Source organism: Nicotiana tabacum, chromosome 1 (assembly GCF_000715075.1).
Source record: "Nicotiana tabacum cultivar K326 chromosome 1, ASM71507v2, whole genome shotgun sequence".
NCBI lineage: Eukaryota > Viridiplantae > Streptophyta > Magnoliopsida > Solanales > Solanaceae > Nicotiana > Nicotiana tabacum.
In genome coordinates this window covers 212,852,546-212,877,426 of record NC_134080.1, presented here as the reverse complement: position 1 = coordinate 212,877,426, position 24,881 = coordinate 212,852,546, and the positions used below count along the sequence as shown (strand labels likewise).

At 35.7% G+C, this 24,881-nt stretch overlaps 3 protein-coding genes and 3 non-coding genes across 11 annotated transcripts; 1 reads left to right on the top strand and 5 right to left on the bottom strand.

Moving 5' to 3' along the window:
- Positions 1-1,792: 1,792 nt before the first annotated feature.
- On the bottom strand, positions 1,793-1,865 carry TRNAF-GAA (transfer RNA phenylalanine (anticodon GAA)). Its single transcript has one exon. It is a non-coding gene; the product is annotated as a tRNA-Phe (tRNA).
- A 12-nt stretch (positions 1,866-1,877) lies between these two features.
- TRNAG-GCC (transfer RNA glycine (anticodon GCC)) lies at positions 1,878-1,948 on the bottom strand. The gene has a single exon. It is a non-coding gene; the product is annotated as a tRNA-Gly (tRNA).
- A 308-nt stretch (positions 1,949-2,256) lies between these two features.
- On the bottom strand, positions 2,257-9,540 carry LOC107807634 (putative serine/threonine-protein kinase At1g09600). Of its 6 annotated transcripts, none has more exons than XM_075256598.1 (10): positions 9,108-9,500; positions 8,235-8,555; positions 8,017-8,153; positions 6,926-7,210; positions 6,484-6,801; positions 6,106-6,333; positions 4,682-4,782; positions 4,293-4,374; positions 3,328-3,792; positions 2,257-2,698 (listed from the first exon to the last, which is right to left on the bottom strand). In XM_075256598.1, the coding sequence occupies exons 2-10, from the start codon at positions 8,407-8,409 to the stop codon at positions 2,528-2,530; spliced, it is 1,962 nt and encodes a 653-aa protein (XP_075112699.1). In that variant the 5' UTR covers positions 8,410-8,555; positions 9,108-9,500; the 3' UTR covers positions 2,257-2,527. The 6 variants fall into 6 exon arrangements, with proteins under 6 accessions (XP_075112699.1, XP_075112696.1, XP_075112701.1 ...); XM_075256595.1 differs by having other exon boundaries at positions 9,223-9,367; XM_075256600.1 differs by having other exon boundaries at positions 3,328-3,789; positions 9,223-9,367.
- Positions 9,541-11,422: 1,882 nt separating this feature from the next.
- Positions 11,423-11,570, bottom strand: LOC142165375 (small nucleolar RNA snoR135). Its single transcript, XR_012696168.1, has one exon. It is a non-coding gene; the product is annotated as a small nucleolar RNA snoR135 (small nucleolar RNA).
- A 3,157-nt stretch (positions 11,571-14,727) lies between these two features.
- On the top strand, positions 14,728-19,043 carry LOC107807633 (uncharacterized). Its single transcript, XM_016632055.2, has 3 exons — positions 14,728-16,962; positions 17,060-17,112; positions 18,618-19,043. The coding sequence occupies exon 1, from the start codon at positions 14,913-14,915 to the stop codon at positions 16,878-16,880; it is 1,968 nt and encodes a 655-aa protein (XP_016487541.2). The 5' UTR covers positions 14,728-14,912; the 3' UTR covers positions 16,881-16,962; positions 17,060-17,112; positions 18,618-19,043.
- A 160-nt stretch (positions 19,044-19,203) lies between these two features.
- Positions 19,204-24,475, bottom strand: LOC107807635 (mannan endo-1,4-beta-mannosidase 2). The gene is made up of 6 exons (XM_016632062.2): positions 24,327-24,475; positions 23,827-24,239; positions 22,595-22,792; positions 20,561-20,683; positions 20,061-20,272; positions 19,204-19,799 (listed from the first exon to the last, which is right to left on the bottom strand). Exons 2-6 carry the CDS (start codon positions 24,217-24,219, stop codon positions 19,391-19,393), a joined length of 1,335 nt encoding a protein of 444 aa, XP_016487548.1. The 5' UTR covers positions 24,220-24,239; positions 24,327-24,475; the 3' UTR covers positions 19,204-19,390.
- Between the last annotated feature and the right edge of the window lie 406 nt (positions 24,476-24,881).

Here is a 24,881-nt window from a genome sequence, read left to right as displayed (position 1 = left end):
AAAGTTAAATAATTCCTATAGATATTCAAAGTAAAATTAATAGAGTCAAAGTGTTCTAAATCTGTGTGGTCAAGAGGAGATGTATCGGCAAATGACTTAACAATCTTACTTTGATTGTGAGAACGATTTTCTTTGTATTGTGGTTGAAAACTAGTTTCAAACCTAACCAAGCAGGGGAGAGTGCACGGTTAGCCACTAATAACACATGTATTACTTTTAAGCCACTATTTAAAATATCTTTAGTCTTTAGCCACTGCTTTAATAAACTTTAACTGTCCGGATGAAAATACCCCTCTACTCATGTTCTTAATTTTTGAACTTAACTTCAGGACATCAAGACTATATGTCCTTAACTTTTGAACTTGTAACTCTAAGTTCAGAACATCAGGACTACATGTCCTTAACTTCAGGACTTTAAGACTACTTGTCCTTAACTTTTGAACTTGTAACTGTAAATTCAGGACCAAGTGTCCTTAACTTTTGAGCTTGTTAGTCTAAGTTCAAGACCTATTGTCCTTAACTTTTGGGCTTCTTAGCCTAAGTTCATGTGCTATTGTCCTTAACTTTTAAGCTTGTTACTCTAAGTTCAGGACTTCAGGACCTATTGTCCTTAACTTTTGAACTTGTAACTGTAAGTTCAGGGACCTATTGTCCTTAACTTTTGAGTTTGTACCAATAGATCCTTCTTATTTGATTGATTCACATTTTCATCATCATTGTTGTTATCCTCATCAAAAGTCTTTTCCTTGTGAAATATACAGCAAATCTTAAAGCTTCTTGTTGAGGAACCCATTACCCACTGTACCTGGCTTCCATGAAATGCTCTTCCTGTTCTGTTTCAGTTTCAGAGTTAGGGTGTTGTTATATGTTGCTGCTGGTGTTCGGACGACGATGAGCAGGAGGATTCCGATGAGTTGTTTAGGGTTAGGATTATTGTTGCTATTGTTGTTCCGGTGGTCGCCGGTAATGGTGATTGTCTTGCGCTTCTCGCCATTGTCGGGGCTCCAGTTCTATGGAAGAAAGGGTAAAAATGTCTTTTCATATTAATTTTAATAGAGTAATAGCTATTTTTGCTCAACATTAGAATTGCTGTATAAAAAATAAATATCATCTTAAATAGTGGCTATCCCACGCCATTTCTTCAACCAAGTATTGTACCAGTTTGTAATGCTTTTGTGGCTCTAAAAGCAATAAATAGGGTCAATTACTCAACTTCCTATTGTTTGTAATGCTTTTTCAAGTTGTCTTAAACAAGTCATGATATTTTCATGACTAGTAATGCATATTGTTACGGATAAAATTAAAAATTTACGGTTAAATATTTTTAACAAACTAAAGAAAGAAGAATAACACATAACCAGGGGCGGATGTATCGCTTAATTCACGGGGCAAATGAACCCATGGTCTCTTCGTCAAAGTAGGTAATTTATGTACATATTTTTTAAAATTGATTTAATATCATCTGCTGGCACTCATGCTCCAAAGAGGCTAAATGATGCACTTGGTTGAATGTTAAGTTATTTACTAAAGGAGTAGCGATCAATTTCTATTTAATACTTTCGTTTTTCTCTTTTCTTTAATGGTGCACTCATGTTATAAAAATCCTAGATCCACATAACATGGGAGGGAATGCTATTTAATTCCACTTGCTTTATTACTCCAATAACCATGTTATTTCTCATTTACGAATTTAGAAAATATACAATACCATTTTCTATGAACGAAACAAATAGAAAAACTGAACCAGCATTCCTTTTCAATTAGTAATTAATAAAACAGGACGAAAAGTATATGCGGTGAGCGTGGATCGAACACGCGACCTTCAGATCTTCAGTCTGACGCTCTCCCAACTGAGCTATCCCCGCAAACAAATTAAGTGCACCAGCCGGGAATCGAACCCGGGTCTGTACCGTGGCAGGGTACTATTCTACCACTAGACCACTAGTGCTGCTTGTTTATCAACTAAATATTTAACTATTGGTTGTCACTGATATTTATTCTAACAATTGAAAGATGTTATTTTTTTCTTACAAGTTTATGATAAATATATGATTACACTATTGACGAATATAAAAGCAAGTCAAAAAGTAATAAAATAATTTCATTTTCTTACATTTTTATTCAATATAAATGTGTAAATACACACCATCAACAACGACATACATAATGTGATCCCACAAGTGGGGTCAGGAAAGAATAGAGTGTATGCAAATCTTACCCTATGTGAGATAGAAAGGCTGTTTCCGATAGACCATCGGCTTAAGAAAAGCGTGAATGTGTAAAAACACATATTAACCGTAAAAGTTAATACAAAAAAGAACGGTATGTCCTGCATTTGTAGCTGCCAAATTGACTATGTTCATATTGAGCTGATGATCTCCTAATTCTATAAGAAAAATATAACAATTCCTCAAACAAACTGTACATATACCTACTTATGCTTTTACAAGAAAAAATCTCTCTACACTCTATATGCTTATCTATCTTGTTCCTAAACTAGAAATATATATAGAGAATTAAATGTTCTTCACATTCCTCGAGCCTGAGCTTGACCTGCTCTTGCCTTCTCCAGCCTCGCTCGTCGTGCAGCTTCCTGGATCTGACGATCATGGTCTTTAAGCATTTGATCTACTTTACTTGATTGAACTAGTAGTGAACCAGAAAAATAGATCTTGTTTCCCTCGTAATCATGGCCGTTCTACACAAAGAAACAAGAGCTAGATAAGTAATCGATCATACGAGATACCCATTCTCACTAACCACAGAAATGTAGCAAATTAAAACAGCAAGCATGCTATTACCGACTGCAGACAACATTTTGATTAGACGAGAGTTTACTGGCCTTCGAGTAAAAGTAGCAGTGATGATACGAGGGCATCAAGGTGCAGGGTTTGGAGAAGGGCCGCACCCTTGACCTAAGGGGTATAATGTTAGTAGCCTACCCTGATGCAAGCATCAGTGGCTGATCCCACGACTTGAACTCGTGACCTTTGGTCACACGGAGATAACTTTATCGTTGCTCCAAAGCTCCCCTTGGAGTGATGATATGAGGGAACAACAAAATAAGACATCTTTAGTCAATAGCTAAAGAAGTTCAATAAGACTGCTTAGTATTGCAATGAAATGGAATTAAATAGAAAAGAATTGACACAACGAATGAATATAACCGACCCCAACTTATTTGAAACTGAGGTGTGAATAATTGATTGATTGAGCTAAAGAAGTTTGCGTATTCTTGAGAGTTCGAAGTTTCAGTAGTGACTACACAGTACCTCAGTTCTTTCCGAGCACTCAAACTCTTAGATATATGTGGTTATGAGAACTTACCATATTTGCCTCCTTCAAACTGGTCCTTCCACTTTCAAATTGATGAGAACCCGTATAGTTCTGCGTGAGATACTTCCCGTCCTGCTTCCTCGAATGTTCATCTAGCAACCGCGCTCGCCTTTCTACTTGATGGGCTGCATCTCGAGCATCTCCAGACACAACGGACCTGGATGCTGCTAAGTTCGATATGTCGGCTCTATTCAGACCAATAGAAATATCATCATATTTCATCCCAGATTTTGCGCACCCAACCCCTAGAGCCAGAGGGACTGAATGAGAAAATGTCTCCGAGAGATCCTCGTTGGCTGAAAATCTCTCTGAAAGATTCTCGAGGTGATTGTTGACAGTTTCTTTCACTGCTTGTGATGCTTTAGGTGGATCATTTCGAAAGCCAGAAGCAGCTACCTTCTGGGGATTGAACCGATCACTTTGGCTCTTAGGATTGGAACTGGTCTGCTTCCCCTGCTATAAGGAGCAATTAACCAAACAAATCGAGAACTTACAGAAAAAACACAAGTGCAGATATATGGTATGGGTGCAGATTGAGTTATTTCTGAAGCAAAGGTCAGCAAGATACAAGGGTTATCAAATATAGACTACCTCACAATATTTAGTGGTTGAGATCTTTTTTTATTCATTTTGAGTTTTTACATAAATTTAAACTTGCTCAAAGCTCAAAAGTCACAATAATATCTCAATTTTCTTCACATTATACTACACTAATGCTCCACCAGGAAGGAAAAAGAAAACAAATCATATGCTCGCCGATAGCTACCACAAGTTTCCAATCTTTCACGGAATACAACTAATTTATCAACAGTTATATTTTCAACACATTCCAATTTCCAAGAGGAAAATTTGAAGAATCATGATTGTCTAGCTTCCCGTATTCTCAGCCTCTGGCCTTAAAAAAAGGAAACTTGAATTAATTTGAACACAAAATATAAACACCCATAAAAAATTACCTGCATTGACCTTGCCAACTTGGCATTAGCATCATCTGCTGGAGCTGCCTGACGTTCTTTTGATCCATTTGCAGTGGGTTGCCTGCAGTAATTATTTCAGATGACTATTATGATATGGACATAGGATATTTGCAGTCCGAAAAACAAATTTTAGGTTGCAAATTTTTTATATTTAAGAAACGACAGAACTGTATAAGCCAAATACCGTCATTTAATGCAAACATCTATTTCGTTATGTTAGATCCATTTAAGTATTTAACCATATTCCAAGATAATGTTTATGTATAGAATCGAAAGCATGTTTTAAGATGATAAATACCATTTTTACAAAAAAGAGACATGCTTTCAGGTTACCCATACAAAAGATGGATTTTGTTAACAGCATTTACCTTTTAGCTTCCTCTTCCCGCAATTTTGCATCAATTTCCTTGCTGGGAGGATATGTCGGCAAAGTTAAAGGATCACAAGCAAATGGCTTTGTGGTGAAGAACTGTAAGAACAGGGAATACCTTATTGTTAACAAGGAAAACAGTTGTTGCTACTTTATAATGCGATAAATGATGGAAACACATTGAAGGAACAGTATAAAACTGGCTACTTGGAAATAGACTTAAAATTCAGATCTGAACAGTGGTTGATTGTGTTCTTCATTAAGCATTTCTTACACAAAATCAAGAATAAGATGAATAGTTTTAAAAAGAATGATGAATAGTTTTTCTAACGCCATTATGATAAGTTATTCAGTCTCATATATCAAAAAAGAGGGGAAAAAAACAACAGCAACAACAAGGTTAGTCAATGTCAATCTCATCTTCCTAATGTGTGAAACTGTCTCATATTAGGGCAGCCCGGTGCACAAGGCATCCCGCGTTCACGTAGGGTCCAGGGAAGAACTGCACCTCACGGGATGTGATGTAGACAGACTATCCTAATAAAAGCATTAGCGGCTGCTTCCACGGCTCGAACTCGTGACCTATAGATCATACAAGAACAACTTTACCGTTGCTCCAAGACTCCCCTTCGTGAAACTGTCGCATATTGCTTCTGAAATAAAGATTCACCTTTCCATGTCTGCTTCTTTCTTGTTGCCACTCACCCTGGCACTTATGTGGTTACTTTGCGAGAAAGCAGGACGACATTTGAAAAGGTGGAGCAAGACTTTGTACATCTCAGAGCATGTCTTATATTTGTGCTTAATTCTGCTGTGCCCATGAGATTATTGTTAGCGTAGATGACTGAGAATTTCTTGTAAAGACTCATACATATGTTAGAACTCCCTTTATCCCAAAAAGCATAACCTACTTTGACTAGAGTGGATATTAAGCCTAAAGTTTGAATATATTGTTATACCATATTAAAAGATTTAACATAAATTTGAATCGTTGGAAGGAAATCTTAAAGGGACAAAAAGGAAAATAGTTCAAATACTAGTAAATGACAACAGCTACTAGGCTCCATTAACAACATGAAATATGTAACATAAAGTAAATAAGTTACAAAAAGTACAAATATTTCAGCATTGAAAGAAAGAAGTTGCTGAACTTGAATGACAAGGCTTCAAAGCACCAACTTTTGGACGGAAAAAAGGAGGGGTGGGGTTAAGGGGCAGAGCTAGAAGCCTGAATGCGGGTTCGGCCTAATCCAGTAGTTTTTGCTCAAATATTGTCTGTGTTAAGAAATTCATTAAATATGTAGAAATATTAAATTTAGAACTCAGTTAGTAGCTCTTAAATGATCGTTCTAAAAATCCAGAACCCATAAAGTTAAAATCCCGGTTCTGCCTATGGTGGGGTTGGACGAGTTAGAAAAGTACCTCACTCTCAAGAGCACCAGCTGCTGTTCCTCTAAGTGAAGGATCGATAGAAAGTAGTGTCTCCAGTAATCCGACAGCAGATGGAGGAAGCTCCTTAAATCTTTCCCCAATACGCCGTTTGTAAGGCTGTACAGGTTTAAATACTGCTGAATAAGATAGTTTTGTTTTTTTCCAATAATCCGCAGTTGGCGAACCACAAAGCTTAAAGATTTTATGTAGTTGCTCCACCTACGATGACGGAAATTTAACTCATTCATGTTAAATCTCTGATAACTAATAATATCATAATTAAGGAGAAAAATACACTTGGGATTGAAACGTAGTTGATTGATAGGTCGAGTACTGTAGAGAGTCACAAAAAGTGTTAGAACTATATACCTCTGTCCTACCGGGCATTATAGGCTTGGCGACATATAATTCTCCAAGTATACAGCCAGTACTCCACAAGTCTACTGCAGCTCCATAATGACTTGCTCCAAGTAATAGCTCTGGCGGTCGATACCAAAGAGTCACAACACGGCTTGTTAATGGAACACTTTGCTGGTTATCGAAAAAGTTCGCCAACCCAAAATCTGCAATCTTTAAAGCGCCATTATTGTCAATTAGAAGATTAGAACCCTTGATATCCCGATGCAGAACACCTCGATTATGGCAATGATCAAGTCCACTTAAAAGCTGTCGCATGTAACATTTAACCTATAAAAAACAAAGAAAGATTAAAATCTAGTTATTAAAATTGAATCGTGCAGTGTGAATGGAGAAATTATCATATTTAAAAAAAAAAATAATAACGTCCAACAAACAGCCCATTGAGAAGTACCTGCGGCTCTGTAAATTTAATACCGGGAAGAGACGCCAATCCAGTAAGATCGTGTTCCATGTACTCGAAGACAAGGTACAGACTACAAGATGCTCTTGATACAACTAAACCTTCCAATTTGATGATATTTGGATGATCAAGCCTCCGCAGAATAACAATCTCCCTTGCCATAAATTTTATACTTTCGGGATCCATTTTATCAAACCTCACTCTTTTGAGCGCAACAACTTTATCATTAACCAGGTCACGTGCCTTGTATACGCTACTATAAGTTCCTTGGCCAATCTACAAGAATAAGATGCCATCACACAATCAAAAAACTCTTGATTAACAAACTATGAAGTATAATTATTAATTAACAACTTTCATGATAGTTATAGTAATAGGAACCTATGAACTACAGAACTAGTATGTTAAGAACTACAATACTAGTATGTTCTAGAGTCAATTTGATTGCAGACCATATAAACTATTCATTAGGAATTAAGTGTATGATTATTAGACAATTTAATGAGTTTATCCCATATAATATCTTTTAAAGAATAATGTTCAAATACATTACAGTGATTCGTTCTTATATGTTGTCATTTTAAACTCTAGACTTCTATGCATTTGTTGATCTTTAAGAGAAAACATAGAAAGTAGATTTTAAAACTTTGCTAACGGCAGGGGGAATTTTGTCCCGATAGACATAGTATAATGGAGGTTAAATGTAGACAATATTCAAAAGTAGAGTAAATTTGACCCTTTTCCCTTAAGTAAATGATATTCTGTATTTTTGAAAACCGTTGTCGTCATGTCGTGCATCATGAAATCTTCAAGGTCAGTGTGTATTCCTCATAATTCAATTGTAAGAGGATATTACCAAGATTACTACTGGGATAGAGCATACATGGCATTTATCCAAAATGGAACTATTCAAGGAAAAAATAATTTGATGGAATTAAGCAATGTCACTCATGAGGAAACTGATACCTTTTTTCATGTGCTTATATTGGTATTAGAATAGATAGCAAATGCACAAGATTTAGTTGTTGTGCAATGTAATTGACATAAAAAACTCGTCATAGAACGAGCAAACCGAATTATACCTTGTCTAATTTCTCAAAAGTATCAGCCTTGCGTGGAAGCCATCCGTTAATAGCTTCACCGGCCACAGAAGCAAGCGAAGAAGGCCATCCGGCAGCAATCAACTCCGCCTCCATGGCTTTCGGGACAACTCCATATCCTGCAAAACTATTCACAGAAACTTCAAGCTTTTGCTTTATTTTCACATAGTGATCGTCCCCGACCCTTTTAGATCCATTACCTTTCCTACCGAAAGAACCAACCTTAGCATCCCCATTTTCCAACTTCTCCTTCACCCTGAAACTTTCTCTTCTCTTTGACACCACAGTTGATGCACCTTTAGCTAATTCTCTCGTCTTTTGGCCATCTCGCCTATCTTTGACAGACGGAGAAGCTTTCCCACAAACACAACCCATAATCAACCTAATGACCTACTCAAATACCTCCCTTGAGTTGTCCCCAATCCTTAGAAGTTGTAAGCTACGGCTCCACAAAAGGCCCAGGGGCGGATGTAGAGTTCAACCTACGGGTTCATCCGAACTCAGTAGCTTTGGTCCCAAGCCTACATATATGTTTAAAAATTTCACTAAATAAGCACAAAATAATTGTTCTCGAACCCATAAAGTTTAAAACATGTATCTGCCTCAAAACCAGGCTTAGAAAAAACCATCTTTTCCAAAAGAACCGTTGAACAATGCTTAAAAAATCTCAACACAAGCAATAAAATTTCAAACAGAATTGACTGAAACAACAACTCAAGATTCCAATTCAAAAGAGGGGCAGCCGGTGCACTAAGCTCCCGCTATGCGCAGGGTCCGGTCCCCGAGAAGGGTCGGACCACAAGGGTCTAGCAACTTTACCCTTCATTTTTTCAAGAGGCTATTTTTACGGCTCGAACCCGTGACCATGAGGTCACATGTATGCAACTTTACCAGTTACGTCAAGCTATTCCAATTCAAAGCTATCAAATATTAGAACTTAAAAGAACTACTTATATGAAATACCCAAAATTGGAAGCATATAAACTGCATAGAGGAACTAGCTAGAACACCAAAAAGATCCCAACTTTTCACACAATACAATTATACAAGTGAAATCAAGATTCTATCCATACCTTGTTCAGACCTCAATAATAATAAACCCCAAAAATTTCAAAGGCTAAGATTCATATGAAAGCGTTCAAACTAAAATATACACAAAAGAAAAAGATAAAAAAAAAATTACTCAACAGATTAAGAAAAGAGAGAAATAGGAGCCGCCAGAAAGTTCAGTCAGACAAGATATGCTGAAAGCTCTCTCTCTCTCTCTCACACACACACAGAGTAAAAGAGTCATAAGGGGTGGTTGGTTTTGACAGTTTGGGATGGTACCACTGCTTTTGGTTTCTGACACATTATTTTACTATAAACAGTCCACAGTTTGAACCAAACACGACTTTAAAAAGTCCGTTTTGTACTGTCGACCAAACAAAAATGGGGAAGGCAAAATTGAGAATGAGAACTGTGCAGAGAGATTTGATGTTCATTTTCTTATTTCAAGGCAAAAATGGTTCACGTCAAATTAATCAAAAGAAAAATACAATTGTCACGGTCCAATATTAGGGTTGCTTTTCGCACAGATCGGACGGATAATTACACTTAACGATTTGGTTAATCGATTATCGATCTGTAAATATACTAATTCACTAGCCATCCGATAAGATATCGAGTTGATCGGCATCACGTTAGCGATTATCGGATAGTTATTGGACAGTTTATCGGCTAAATAAAATTAAAAAATGAGAATTACATAACTAAGCAAGATAGTAAACAATAAATAGACATCCAATCAAATTCACACTTCAGTAGGCCAATGAAGTTCTCATTGTTAATAGCAATTTCTTATTCTTCAATTCTTTTACAATAAGCAAGCTAAGATACAAATAAGGATCCTTACCCAGTAATAGAAGTTTACTTAACATAAATTCTGGATATAATTTTATTTCAGTTACCAAATTAAACGACTCATTTAAGCATAAAAGCCTCAAAAACTATCTAATTATGCCTAGTCTTACTCCCAAATAAGTTATGTGTTGAAGCTTAGGCCTGATTGGTGTCGATATTTCCTAAGAATTGTTGAGAGAAATAGAGAATGCTACTGAAATTTAGGGAAATAAGAAATTAGGGTTTTATACAGTGGAAGAGATATTTTATATACGTTGGGTAAAAATATAAATATAATAATTATTAACGGGTTAAAGCTTTATCCGATACAGAATTGAGTAATCCGCCCCGAACCGACAAATCGTTAATTATAAAATTTTAATCCGTTCACCAATCGTGAATCCACTAAAAGAGCCAATAATCTACTTTTGTAGTTTAGTTATTGATTACGGTTCGATTTTGAACAACCCTGTCCAAAATAGATACTATAGTTTGACAAAATGAGGAGATATTAATGTTATGAAATAAACCTGAAGAAAAGTTCTTTGGAATTATCGATATTTTAATTGATATATGGAGTAAGATCTTTGACTATTTTTCTCCATACAGAAAATGTAAGTAACGTCTATTTATCTTCGTATATTTCAATATTAAAAGAATTATTATTTTGATTATTCAGAGTCTATCTTGAACGAAGTTTTCGGTTAATAAATATAAGAACGTTTGAAAGAATAAGGTACATAACACGTTAGAGTAGTTTAGGACAATTAAGTTGCTTCACTCCATTAAATTAAGGCACTAAGAGCCCATTTGGGCATAAGAATTTTTTTACTTTTTTTTTTAAAATTAGTGTTTGGTCATAAAAATTTTAATTTTCACTTGAAGATGAATTTTGGAATTTTTCGAAAATTTGAAAAACTCTAAAAACTGTTTTTCAAAATCACTCAGATCACTCACAAAACTTCAAAAACAACCCGAAATTATATTCATGTCCAAACACAACTCTAATTTTCATTTGAATTTTTTTTTCACTTTTTTTTTTAGAATTTTATAATTCTTGTGTCCAAACGCAGGGGCGAATCCACCTACGGGTTCATGTGAACCCAATAGATTTTGTCCAAACATGTTAAATGTGTTCGAAAAATTTATTAAATATCTATAAATGTTTGAATGTGAACCCAATTACTATTGAAAATTTATTCGAGATCGTTGCAAGAACTCGTAAACATTAAACGCTCACTAAAAATCGGTCACGATTTTGACCAAAAATCTGCCGATGACAGTTGACTAATTGGCCAAGAAGCTTATTTGAGCTTCCATTTATTCGGGGAATTTGTTTTTTTTTTTTTCAAGTGAACATGTATTAAATCTGATGTATCTTTAAAAGAAGAATTTTCCTGGATTAGGTAATCAGTAAGTATAATATTCATAGAGTGAAGAAATGGAGTAGTTAATTTGCAACGGACTATTATTTTTATAAGAGACTGTTTCCACGACTTGAAACCAATGATGTGGGGAAAATGATTGTTGAAATTTCCAAGTGAAATTGATGAAACACAACTGCCCATTTTCCTCAAAAATCAATATTGCAGAGAACTCTTTCGACAAAAGTGCATCAATCACAGCACAATGCCGATACACACAATCTCTGCTATTCTTTTCTTTTTAAAAACTTATCTAAGAACTATTTGAAGAAAATAAGGGGGAAAAAAAGAAAATGAAAACAACCAAGATAAGAAAAGGGTTTAGGGTTTTAACGCCATAACTATGGTTATATAGGCGCAGCCTGCAGATAAAAAGGGAATATGCACAAATAGCCGTTTTTTGTACCCTTATTTAAAGAATAACCGAGATTTATAAAATTTTAAACTTTAACCACTTTACAAGTAACTTCATCGGGTCTGAAGTTGAGAATCAAGGGTCTAAAGTTTCAAACCTCAGACCTGATGGTTTGAAGTTGACTCGAAGGCAAGAAGAAGAAGACGAAAAAGCAACATCATGAGTCGTCCGAAATTTGTTAAAAACTGGTAAATTATTAAATAATTTTTTTAAAATTAAATAATGTTAAATTGCAGTGCTCATGTTGGTTTTTTAAAAGATGGGGCAGCAAAATATTAAAAGTGTTGATTGTCTTAATTTTTATTAAACATAGAGGGCTTTAAATAGCCAATTTGAGAACATAATATGTAAAAAAATCTGCATAACAAAAATTCAAAAAAATTAAAATATCTCAACAAACCTAAAAACCTAACTGAAATTTAAATTCAAAAAAGTAGGTTTATTCTAAAATTAAGCTAACTTATTATGCTAAAAAAATGCAATAGTAACTGAAGCAAATCATCAACACTCCTCATTTGCTTCATTTGCTCTAAAACAATTGTTCCTCCTCAATTACTGCTTCTGGTTTGTACTTGAGGATTGTGTTGAGCATCTTTAAACTAACACACTTTTGTAATATGGCTTGTTTGTTTGCAAATACCACATATTGCATTATGTTTCCACCAACAAATTTTTTCTAGGTGTGTTTTCTTTTTGCAGTGCAAAGAGGATAATTGATCTTTTCTTTTTTGTTTTGTGCATAAAAAACACCTTCAGTAATCATTTCTTGTCTAAATGTTCTTCTTTGCTCTTGTGCTTGAAGAGCACTTATTAATTCTACAACAGAGATGGTATAGAGATCTTTAGACTCTTCTAGAGAAGAAATTTTGGACTCGGATCTTTCTGGAACCGTCACAAGAATTTTTTCAACTATTCTGTCATCTTTGAAATTCTCGCCAAGCAACCTGGTTCTATTAACAACAGAGGAAATCCTATCAGAATACCTTGTGATAGTCTCGTCTTCTTGCATTCTAAGAAATTCAAAATTCCTTTTCAAATTTAAAATCTGCATTTATCTAACTCGATCACTTCCTTGGCACTTCTTTTTAAGCTTTTCCCAAGCTTCTTTTGATGTCTCACATTTATCTAACTCGATCACTTCCTTGGTAGTTTTGGCTTTGTATTTTTTTATTTTCTCTTCTGAATGATTTTTAATTTGGGAAAGAGTAGGATTTGCAGGGAGTGGTTGTAATGGTCTATCTTCCATTACAACTTCCCATAAATCATAGGCTTAAGATATGATTTTATTTTCACTGACCAAATATGATAGTTATCACTAGTGAAAGTTTGTAGGGCATTCAAAGAGAGACTGCTGCTTGTCATGCTTAAAATGGGTTTAAAAATTAATATTGGTTGAAAATGATTTGAAAATGGTACTTTGGAGGAACTCACAGATCCCGCAAGACCAATGAAACTCTTGATACCACTGTTGGTTTTTTAAAAGATGGGGCAGCAAAATATTAAAAGTGTTGATTGAAAAAGTCTCTTAATTTTTTATGTAAAAATTGCATGGAGCGCCCTATTTGGTCGCCCCCCATTTAACCTATACCTATTTTTTTTTAAAAGTTTTAACGTGTACCCATTTTTAAACAACTTCATCCCCTTTTCTCCTCCTCCTTCTCCCAGTGTTCTCCGTATCTCTCCGGAACTTAACATTGATGTAACAATATAATGGCTCGATTTATCATGTGTTTCATTGGTTTGATTTTTTTACTAGTCTGTTGTGCAAACAGTTATGAAGCAAGAAAAGTACTCTTGAACAACATGGAAAAGAAGAAGACTGATCCTAATCATCCTTCTCAAGAAAAAAAAAGCAAAAAAGAATTCATGCTTTAAGTTATTACGTGGTACTGTATGAAATGCCTTTTGAACTTATGAGTGAATTAAGTGCTGATGTTTTCCTACTTCATTCTTGTATAAGAATCTTGTTCTTCTTCTCTAATTTTCATATGGAAAGTCAGTTAAAACTTCAACTCTAAGAAAGCTGAAGTTTGACAGTTACAAGAGTTGAAGTTCGTCAGTTACAAAACAAGAACTTCAGCTATCACCAGTTACAAAAACAAAAATTTCAGGTCTAGAGTTGAAGTTCGCTAGTTACAAAACAAAAACTTTAGCTCTAGAGCTGAAGTTCGCCAGTTACAAAAAAAAAAATTCAGCAATTACAAACAAAAACTTCAGCACACTTGGTTCATCACACTTGCTACTTCAGTCCCGTCTACTAGAATGCTGAAGTTTTTCGTGATTGTCTTTGCTACTTCAGCCCCCTATGCGGAAGTTATGCGAAAAAGTAAGTACGCTTGTAAAAAAAAATTTCAAAGCGGGCACAAGTTAAAACGTGACCCAAAAAGCGGCTATAGATACAAATGCCCCATTTTTTATTAAACATAGAGGGCTTTAAATAGCCAATTCGAGAACATAATATGCAGAAAAATCTGCATAACAAGAATTCAAAAAAGCTAAAATATCTCAACAAACCTAAAAAAAACTAACCGAAATTTAAATTCAAAAAAGTAGATTTATATTAAAATTATGCTAACTTATTATGCCAAAAAATGCAATAGTAACTGAAGCAAATCATCAACAGCTCAAGCCAAAAAATTGCAGAAATATGATACTTTTTGGGCTGATTTTTAACTTTTGATTTTCCCTTACTTCATCGGCAGAATTTTAAGGTCAAAAGTTAAAAATATTGCGTACAGGCAAACGAGGTAAAATACTTGTTAAACTAAAAGTAACCCACGGGTGCGTAGTGATAAAAATTTCATTCACTTTTAGGGCTATTTGTGTACTTCACCCACTCAAAGTGGTTAGATGATGTAATTTCTAGGAGTAAAAGGGTTTAGGGTTTTAGCCATTCCTATCTTTACAAAAATACCCTCTGCAGAAGACTCTGTTTCCCGGGCATATTAAGGTCTGTATAATTAATTGTATGCTACTTTTTTCTTTTTCAATTCTTCAAAATTTTCGAAAAATCAGACTTTTCCTGAAGTGGGTATTGTTCAATCAATGGTGTTAAGCTTCTTTACATTTCAAAGGTGAATTCTTGCACCTTAGTTCTTGATTTTTTCTTCAAAATTTAGTAAAACAAGGCTATTTTACAAGTGGGGGTTGGTCAGTCAATGGTATTAAGCTTGTTTAGGTTGCAAAGGAGGAATCTTTTTGTTAGAACTCTTCATTTAGGTCAGCAATTCACAACCCCAAAAACAGAAGACATCTTATTCAAAGCAGTTTGTGTGAATTTGAGAGAAAAGAAATGGAAATTCTTGGACCAAATGACTTCAACTCTCACAAACTCTGTTATTTATCGTGTTTTTCGCGAGTTTCGCAGCTCTCACCATGTAGTTTTAGAGCTTTACAAGAGAATTTCAGCTAGTAAAAGTATGTTGAATTCTTTGGAAAGTTGTTGCATTGTGATTCATTCATTGGTGAGTTGTAAAAATTATGATGATGCTTTGTTCTTGATAAAAGAGTTAATGATAAGTAGAGGGAATTCGCCTTTGGAAATTTTGGAAGTATTGTTGGATACTTATGATGTTAGTTTTACATGTAATGCAGTTTTTGATACGTTGGTTCGGGCTTGTACGGAGTTCGGGGCAAGTGATGGTGCATATAGTGTAATCAAGAAGTTGAGGATAGAGGGTTATTTTGTTTCAATTCATGCATGGAATAATTTTTTGAATCATCTAGTTAAAGTGGATGATGTATGTCATTTTTGGTTGATGTATAAAGAAATGGTTTCATATGGTTACTCTGAGAATGTGTATACCTTTAATTTGGTTATTTATGCCCTTTGTAAAGAATGTAAAATATTAGAAGCTATTTCGGTGTTATATAAGATGTTGCAGTGTGGGATAATGCCGAATGTTGTTACATTCAACATGCTCGTAGATGGTGCTTGTAGGATAGGTGAACTTGATATGGCATTGAAGCTAGTTAGGAACATAGGGATCATATCGTGGGGATGTGTGATTCCTAATACAGTTACGTGTAATTGTCTCATTAATGGATATTGCAAGTTAGGAAGTGTAGCAATGGGAATGCGATTTTTGGACGAAATGATTGAGATGGGTTTAGAACCAAATGTAAGAACTTATGCAACCTTGGTCGCTGGGTACTCAAGAAGTGGAATGCTGGAGGAGGCATTTAGGATATGTAATGCAATGGTTGAGAAAGGGTTGATGCCTAATTCAGTAGTTTACAACACCGTAATCCACCAGCTTTACGTTGAAGGAGATGTCAATGGAGCTTCTAGTTTACTGTCTGACATGATTGAAAAGTATATATCTCCAGACAAATTCACCCATTCAATTCTTGAGAAAGGACTATGTAGGAACGGTCGCATAACTGAAGCTCTTAGTTATCATAAGTGCGTAGTGGAAAAGAACCTCGTGGAAGACTCTTTTTCACACAATATTCTCATTGATTATCTTTGCAAAAGCCAGAATACATTAGGGGCACAGCAACTCGTGTGCAGCATGCTTGTTCGTGGTCTAATCCCGGACTTAATCACATATTGTACTATGATCGATGGATACTGCAAAGAAGGCAATATTAATAGAGCTTTTGAGGTATATGACGATATTATAAAGGTGCAGAAAACTCCCAACTTAGTGGTATACAATTCTATTTTGGATGGCTTATGCAAAGAAGTGTCGGTAGATGTAGCAGAATTGTTGGTAGAGGAACTAAAGGGAACGTCTTTATATGATTTGATCACTTACAATACATTGTTGAATGGGTATTGCATCAGTGGGAAGATTGACAAAGCATTGCATTTATTCTTGAAAATGAGAAAAGAGAGGATATCCGTTAACGAAGTCACTTACAATATTTTGATTAATTTCATGTGCAAGTTGGGGCTGATTCAGCATGCAAAAGAACTGATGTGTCTCATGATCACACAAGGTATTTTGCCGGATTGCGTAACTTACACAACACTTCTCACGAGTATCAATAGGGAGAGAAGTGCAGAGGAGGTTGTTGAGCTCCACGACTATATGGTGCTTCGAGGTGTAATTCCTGATGGTGAAACTTATAGAACCATTGTCAATCCACGTATTAAACAAATAGGTCTCGGCTCTGATTGAGCTATGCTGTTACAACGAGTTATGCCATATTATATCAACCCACGTAACCATAGGTGTGGGAAACACGTGGAACCTTGTGCAGGTATTCTTACAATAGCTGATCAAATGAATCTCTCGTGGCTGAATATTATGCTTCGAATTGTCCTACAGTATACTAAACCTTGTTTTGTTTCTTGCAGATTCTGTAACTTCTATCTGGTCACAAACAGATGAGATGATATTTTCTGCTGAGGTGAAACTTCTTTTATATATATTCTTCTCCCTAACGTTTTCCTTCTAAATTTCCTTTTCTCTTTTGCTTGGAATTGGATATCGGGATTGCAATGTGTTTACGTAGAATGCTCTACTTTCTTTTGTCCATTTGACTAATTTTCTTTCTTCCAAGCAATGTTTTGTAGTAGGAATTAAAAAGATCTACTAGTTAAGAATGTTTGTGCAATTTTATGCATATCACCTGTTGAGAGTGTGGTCAGTTCAAAGTAGTTATTAACTTTCTTTTCTTTAATCCGATATACCGCGGATTGCGGTTAGCTGCTGATAGAAATTTGTAAAATTACCAGTTGTGAGGAATGAGGTATCAGTTCGGATTCTTGTGGCTGTGGAATGCTTACTGGGGTGGGTATCACCTCTCCTGTTAAACAAAGTTTTCATTGACTAGTATTTAGGATTCAGCTGAATGTTTTCATGTATATGCCAGAAACTTAATTCTGCAAAATATGAAGTTTACAATTTACTGTGGTACCTTGTTGCACTTTGTGAATTTACATACAAGTGACATTGTGAAGATGTCTGCATTTCCTTATTTGCTTTGTTTGCCTGTAGTCGAATTGTTATCTATTGAAACCAATCGAAGTTTAAATGTGGTTTAAATTTCTTACTCATTTTAACTTAGCTGGAAGCCTAGGTGCCTTTTGGGGTAGAACTAATTTTTTCGAGTAAGTGATGTCCTACATCTCAAGTCCCTTATCTTTTATCACCTTTGCGTCTTCTGTTGATTGATTAGAATGGCTAACGGTTGTAATACCGTTATTAACATGAATAACAACTCTTGCAATTGATCATTGAAAAGATTTGTATGACTTCTAAAATTTCTATGAGGTTCTTATTATGGGACACCACATTATCATAAGGTTCTTATACTGGTTTATCTGAAGTCCGAACTGATGCCTTGAGATCTAAGCTTAGTTTTCTTGGCATAACAAACTTGATCTAATCCCTCTTCTTTTAATAGGTGGAAAGTATGTCAAATATTCATAGCTGTATAGTAGAGTCGTCGCACAATTTGTACTGTTTTTGGATCCACATTGTTCAGGCCATTAGCTAACAAGGCTGCGGAATTTGTTTGGTTGAGTCCCTCAACAGCCAGAGCAAATATTTGTTTGTCTCGTTATAATCAATAGGTAGGGTGATCGTTCCAATGAATGCTTTGCACTTTGAGCTATTTGGCTTGTACGTCCAAAACACCATGTTAAAGATTATCTACCTTCACTAGGTAGAGGTAAGGTCTGCGTATACACGGCGCTCCCCAGACCCCACCTGTGGGAATAGACGGGATTTTTTGTTGTTGTTGAATCCCATTGCATTTTCTTTCATTTAAATATTTGACAATGACTTATCTGATATGGTGTTGTATATTGGAAAATTTGTTAGAAATATTTCGTCATGCATCTCCACCTTTTAACATGGTGATTAGGCCCTATAACATTATTTTTCTCCTTCTCAATGTGTTGGTGTCAGGTACTAGTACATCGAATCTTTAGCCGCTGGACTCCAGACAAGCCGTTACAAAGCGCCATGAGCCTGGGTCAGGCGACCCGAAAGGACCAGACATAAGCCACGCGCTAAGAGCATGGTAAATAAGTCGATCATTGGTTTGAGAATAGAATGGTCTTGCACAAGAAAGGCCAGAAAAGCACCAACAACACAATGTATTGAAGACAACCTCACTTTTGCTCAACATCGATCCTTTCACATACTTCCTCAAGCAGCGATACACCTAATACCCAAGCAGTTATGCTCAGCACCAACATACCTTGTTTGAGTAGCAAGAAGAGTTAACTTTAGAATATCAAGCTTTTTGTAAAGAAAATTCAATTTCCTATACTTCCAATTTCAAGTCAGTGTATATGCCTTTTCCCCCCAATCTGGATGGGTTTTTTCACACTTTTGTATTTTCAATCTGATATTCTTACTGGCCCAAAGGAAAATGAAAATGTTAACAAGACCAAACATCAAGCTAAGGTATTCACCTGCTGGCAAAATCCCTCTTTAAAAAAAAAAATCCATTTGTTAAAATGTTCTGTAAGTTGTCACAAAAACAAAGAGTGGAAAATTAATCTGCTCTACTTTCATTTTTATGCAAACTATATAGTATACATCTGTAAACTGAGAAACACATGGTGTAAAACTATCCTGTATCTCCTCCTAAACAAATTTCAAACAAGAAAGAATACAACCAGATTCTTCATTATACGTATTGAATTTCTTTCTTATCCAAATGAATACATGGTTTATACACTCGTTCGTGTACAAAAATCCTTCAAATGTTCCGTTTGTGTAGGCAATACACCGTGTTCTCTAGCCAGCCTACACGACTGTTCAGTTATTAGCTGATACGTCGAAGGTCTCTCCCATGGAACAATTCCAAAATCATCATTATACAGTTCCATTCCTTCAACTAAAAACTGCCAGATAAACGAACCTGCCCCCGACCTGTTTCTTTTTGCAGACTTGTATATGATATCAAGAACCATTTTGTAGAATCTATCTCGTTGAACAGGTTCAAAGTCATCGTTCTCGTTTGACAAACCGAATTCAGTGAACATTATAGGTTTTCTTAGTTCCTTGTCACCGTCTTCGATGTGAGAAAGCATCCATTTGGCTGCAAATTTTAATTTTTCTTCGAATTTTTTGTGAAACCTACCAAAAAAAGGATGTCAAAGAGGGAGACTGTTCTACAACAACAACAAAATCAATGTAATTCCACAACTGGGGTCTGGGGAGGGTAGTGTGTACGCAACCTTACCCCTACCTTGCGAAGGTAGAGAGGATGTTTTCGAAAATGTTCTGAGGGGCTAAATTTGATCAAGCACTTCCTCTTTCAAGTAATACCTTTTTCTTTCTCATTTCCTATTTGTATTTGTCACAAATTAATAAAGTTGAGTATGATAAAAAGCTTACCAATGGTCTGGGTATATATGTACAGAGGCGAAATCAATCGTCGAAAGCATGGAGTTGCGGATGAAATCTGATCCAAGATCCGCAGCCCAAAATTCTGGATTGCCAGTTGATCTTTTGGGACTTTTACGGCCGTAGAATCCTTCTAGGCCTACGGTGAGCAGATGTTTCCTATCAATTGATTTCACAAATGTCGACATCTCTTCTATCCAATCCTGCAAAATTTTGAAAATTCAACATGTAATGCTATAATACAAAGTTTAGGGCGGATTGCATGTAGATACCCTCTGGTGACTATTACCACAAATCAACATAATGCAAGCAAAAACATTTTGCCCAGGAGAGTTTCCGCTCTCTCAGTTGAAAACATTTACTAATATATGAAGTGACGTCCAAACTTCAGAGAACAACATAATAAAAATGAATAGCTACTCAACTGAAGGACTACCTTTCTGTCAAACACTATGATGATATTAACAATGAGGTGAGAGTCTAGAACTTACTTGGAGTGTGTCACCAGAAGGATCGGTCATGCAGCGAGGCTCGTTTATTAACTCCCATGCAAAGATAGTTGGATCGTCCCTGTACTCAATCCCAGTGTATACGTTTCTCCTTGTTAGCACCATCTGGAAGTAAGAAAAGAGAACAATTACATGGGTTAGAAGTTTATAGCAAGAATGTAACGTTAGTATTAGTACCAGGATGTGGCATGTGACTGCAGACAAACAACAACAACAACAAAAACTCCAGTATAATCCCATACGTGGGGTCCGGAGAGGGTAGTGTGTACGCAGACCTTACCCCTACCTTGAGGGTAGAGAGGCTGTTTCCGATAGATCCCGGCTCAAGGAGCAAAAAAGAGCTTCAATCATGAGTTATGACATTGCCTAATGCCAAAACTATTCTGTCCCTCCTTTAGCACAATGCAAGGGGCAATTTAATAAAGCAATTGAGTCATTCCGTAGGCACACAAAATTAGAAGAAGATAAGAACTGGAAAGCGCCAATATAACTCAGTTCATTCATAATGTACCTTTATGGAACAATAATGGCCATTCGGCCTAGGAATCCAGAAGTGAGAAGAGATCAAACTCTTCCTTATCCCCATTCGCTCTGCACCTTATAAAGGGCAGCCCAGTGCACTGAGCTCCCGCTATGCGCGAGGTCCGGGAAGGATCGGACCACAAGGGTCTGTTGTACGCAGCCTTACCCTCTCCACCTTATCTTCACCTCAATTCACCAGTATTCCAGAAATAGGTAAAAGTAAATAATGAGACTTTTTCACTCCTTTTTAATGTTTAAAATTATGTTGTGTCTACAAGTACTGTAATATGTCAATCTTCCTTTTCATATTCCTTCAACCTCCAACAAAGTAAAAGTATCTCCTTTCTATTTCATCTTCTTTAGTTTAAATTTCTTCCTTTAAATCGTATATTCTGCATTTTCAGTCTTTTCAGATATTGATCTCCTGATTTCATAGTCAGCAAAACTCCCAGAGTGCAGGCACTACTAAACAACTATACCTCAATCGCAAGCAAGAGAGCGGAAGCACTAATTTAGATAACTATCATGTGATTCATGGTCATTGATACTCTCAATTAATATACTTGTAAGTCGTCAATATTTTCAAGTAGCACCAATACTCGCTGCACTTCTTCTGCACTATTCGGCAACTTAAAATGAAAATATTATTGCACCTAGTATGACAGTAAAAATCACAGTGGCACTCTGGAATGAGCATTCCTCTCGAGCCGAGGGTCTTTCAGAAACAACTTCTCTACTTCTCCAGATAGGGGCAAGGTTTGTGTACACACTACCCTCCCCAAACCCTACTTGTGGGATTTCACTGGGTTTGAATGTTGTTGTTACTCTAGGAATAAGCAGGAACTTCAGTAAACTGTTGTTTCACTTTAAAGTACGATCTATATCAGTCATACTTAAAGATACTTCTCATCTTTTATAAACTTCATTAAGAGGAAGGTGTTAAAACAACCAAAGAGAAAATCAGGCGAGGTGGTCAAGGTAAGTGATCTTATCTGACATCTCAATGTGGAAAGTTTTGTACAGCTCAATTGAGATTTCTGAATTAAGAACTCCTAAAATATGGGCTTTTTGAAGTGAAGTTAAGACCTATGTTGCGCGGACTCTCCAAAACAGCTTCCGCACCTATGTCAGATCTTCCAAAAATACACTATTTTTGGAGGATCTGACTCGCATCCATCGACATTTTCGGAGAGTTCGAGCAACATAGGTTAAGACATAGCTTTTCCAATGAATTAATGTTTCAATTAGAACACTTAGGTCTAAGTAATTAAGTAAAGAACATTTTCCGGTTATTTAGATAGTGCCTCAATAAGGTAAACTTTTCAGCACTTCAAAAATAGTCTTGCAGCAGAACGAGCAATTTGACCAAGCGAACTACCAAACTTTATAGGATCCAATGCGCGTTCTCTTGCTCTCTGTCCGACAATTAGAACAATGCTATATAGCGCAACATACAAGTTTCTCCTGAAGAAATTTTTTCCCTAGGAAAATTACCTTGACATAATGTTTGAAATAACGACGAATGGTAGGATCATAGAAGAATGAATCATTGGAAGAACTTAAAGCAACACCTTCTTTCTCTGCCCATTTTACATACTGAGTCTTCCCACCAAATGCATTCAGATTGTTAACCAAGCTAAGCATTAGCCTAATACCATTCTTTCTCGCTTCTGCAATAACATGATCCAATGCCTGCAACAATACATTTCTGCATCAAGTGGAAAAAACTGCAGAGCCAAAATAAACGAATTTGTACACCATATAATAGCTAGTAACAGTACTTAATCAAGAAAATAACAAAAATCCATGCACCAGAGAAGAAAAAACTCATGATCAAATTAGTAATAATGAAAACTCATTAACTAGAATTTTGGGGGATTTTTTTAAAAATGAACTAAAAAAAGCTGGAAAATCAGAAAAAGATTAGACATAGTTTACATGTTGGTAATCTAAAAGACTATAGCTATCAACACTAGATTAGATGACTTCAAATTTATGTACTTGACAAAAATTTAGAAGTCAAAATTTAGAAGTCCTAATATCTAAAGATCCTTCATACGAAGAGTTTAAGTTCTGACCAGTGGGAATCAAACCAGCAACCTAACAAAGATTTTGAACTCCCTGGCCACCGAGCTACACTTTTGGGTTAAGGGGATTCAAAATATAATATGTAGAGATGCAAACCGAATTTTGCTTTATATGTACAGTGTAATTTTTCGGTAAAGGAGGTTCGGAACCCTCTTATGCCCCCCTAAATCCGTCCCTGACTGACAGTATATAAACTTTTTATACTATCAAGTTAAGTTGACCTATAACAATAGGAAAATCTTCATATCGAGCTTGAAACATAGAATAATAACCTGCAATAGTCGATTATATCAAACTAATGGTGCAAAATGATGTACATTGTCAGTATATATAATTTAAATCCTTTTACAAATAGGGTACAATTCACTGTAATTGGCAGTATTGAATTAAAAAAAAGGATTGCCCGGTGCACTAAGCTCCCGCTATGCGCGGGGTCCGGAAAAGGGCCGGACCAGAAGGGTCTATTGTACACAGTCTTACCTGCATTTCTGCAAGAGACTATTTTCACGGCTCGAACTCGTGACCTCCCGTTGAATAAGACCAATAATTGTAGAAAGATTGCTCAAAAAGGGAAAACAACCAAAGCAAAAGACATACTAATAATTATAGAAATAATACTAAAAACAAGTTTTGCTTACTCTAAAAACTCTTTCATCAAATCTACCAGGAGAAATCTGCAGAGCATTATATCCACCATCATTAAAAGCCCAAGTTCTACATACAGTGAGACCCATCTTAGCACCAGCTTGTAAAATTCCCCTAATTCTTGATCTTTTACTATAATCCACAGCATGATCCATTAACCAATAAGAATTCCAACCATTTATATAAAAAACTTTACCATCAACAAAGAATTGAGTCCCATTTCTCTCCACAAAACTTAGCTCTATTTCTTTGTTGTAACTGAACCACAATAAATCTCCAAATGATAAATAAAGAAAAGTGACAAATAATGCTAAACCAATGACTGGATAAATTAGGCCACCATTTCTTGTGAGTTTTCTGCTCATTGGTGATTTAACCATTTGCATGAAATGGAAAATGCTGAAACCTATAAAACAAGATTGTAAATTTATGTTATAAATGTAAGAAATTTGAATAACATAAAACACCAAGATGTGTGTGTGTGTTTTAATACTTGGGATCTCCTTAGCAGCCCAATGTGTTGGACTTGTGATATTTCAAGAACAATGAGATCCCTTTTCTGAGAAAAAGTAGAAGTATAAGCAATTACTTCAAGCAGAGACAAAGTCGTCAATTTGGACAGTGAAGACTGAAGATACCCACATGAAACTGCATCACGTGTATTGGTTTTATTGGGTTGGAGGGGGGGGGGGTGAGGGAGGAGGAGGAGGGGGTGGGGGGCTAAGTTTATTAGCCTAAAGGATCTAATTTTTGACGTGTTTTATGTACGTGATTTATGGGTATAGTTACTAGGGCATCAGTGTATTTTAATTAAGAGTTTAACTTATATAATACTCCTTTCATCCATTTTTACTAGTTAAGTATCAATTTTATACTCCCGTTAAATAATTTTTTGGTACTAGTTTGTTTTACTAAATTATTCTTATTAATGATGATTAAAATCCTATTAACAATGTAATGATTGGAATGTCACTACTTAATGATAAGAGTGACACTTGAAGAAAATAATAATTTCTCTTAATTTGGTTTAATGGATAAATAAAAAGGA

Bases quoted from the DNA above. Each gene is read 5' to 3' on its own strand.
- LOC107807634 (XM_016632057.2), bottom strand. From the start codon at position 8,409: ATGGGTTGTGTTTGTGGGAAAGCTTCTCCGTCTGTCAAAGATAGGCGA. The intron at 6,334-6,483 runs GTATATAGTTCT...CCGTCATCGTAG, and splicing joins TAATGCCCGGTAGGACAGAG to GTGGAGCAACTACATAAAAT. The intron at 2,699-3,327 runs GTAAGTTCTCAT...TTCTTTGTGTAG, and splicing joins GTTTGAAGGAGGCAAATATG to AACGGCCATGATTACGAGGG.
- LOC107807633 (XM_016632055.2), top strand. From the start codon at position 14,913: ATGGTATTAAGCTTGTTTAGGTTGCAAAGGAGGAATCTTTTTGTTAGA.
- LOC107807635 (XM_016632062.2), bottom strand. From the start codon at position 24,219: ATGCAAATGGTTAAATCACCAATGAGCAGAAAACTCACAAGAAATGGT. The intron at 22,793-23,826 runs GTAAGCAAAACT...GTATTGTTGCAG, and splicing joins TTGATGAAAGAGTTTTTAGA to GCATTGGATCATGTTATTGC. The intron at 19,800-20,060 runs GTAAGCTTTTTA...TTTTTTTGGTAG, and splicing joins CATATATACCCAGACCATTG to GTTTCACAAAAAATTCGAAG.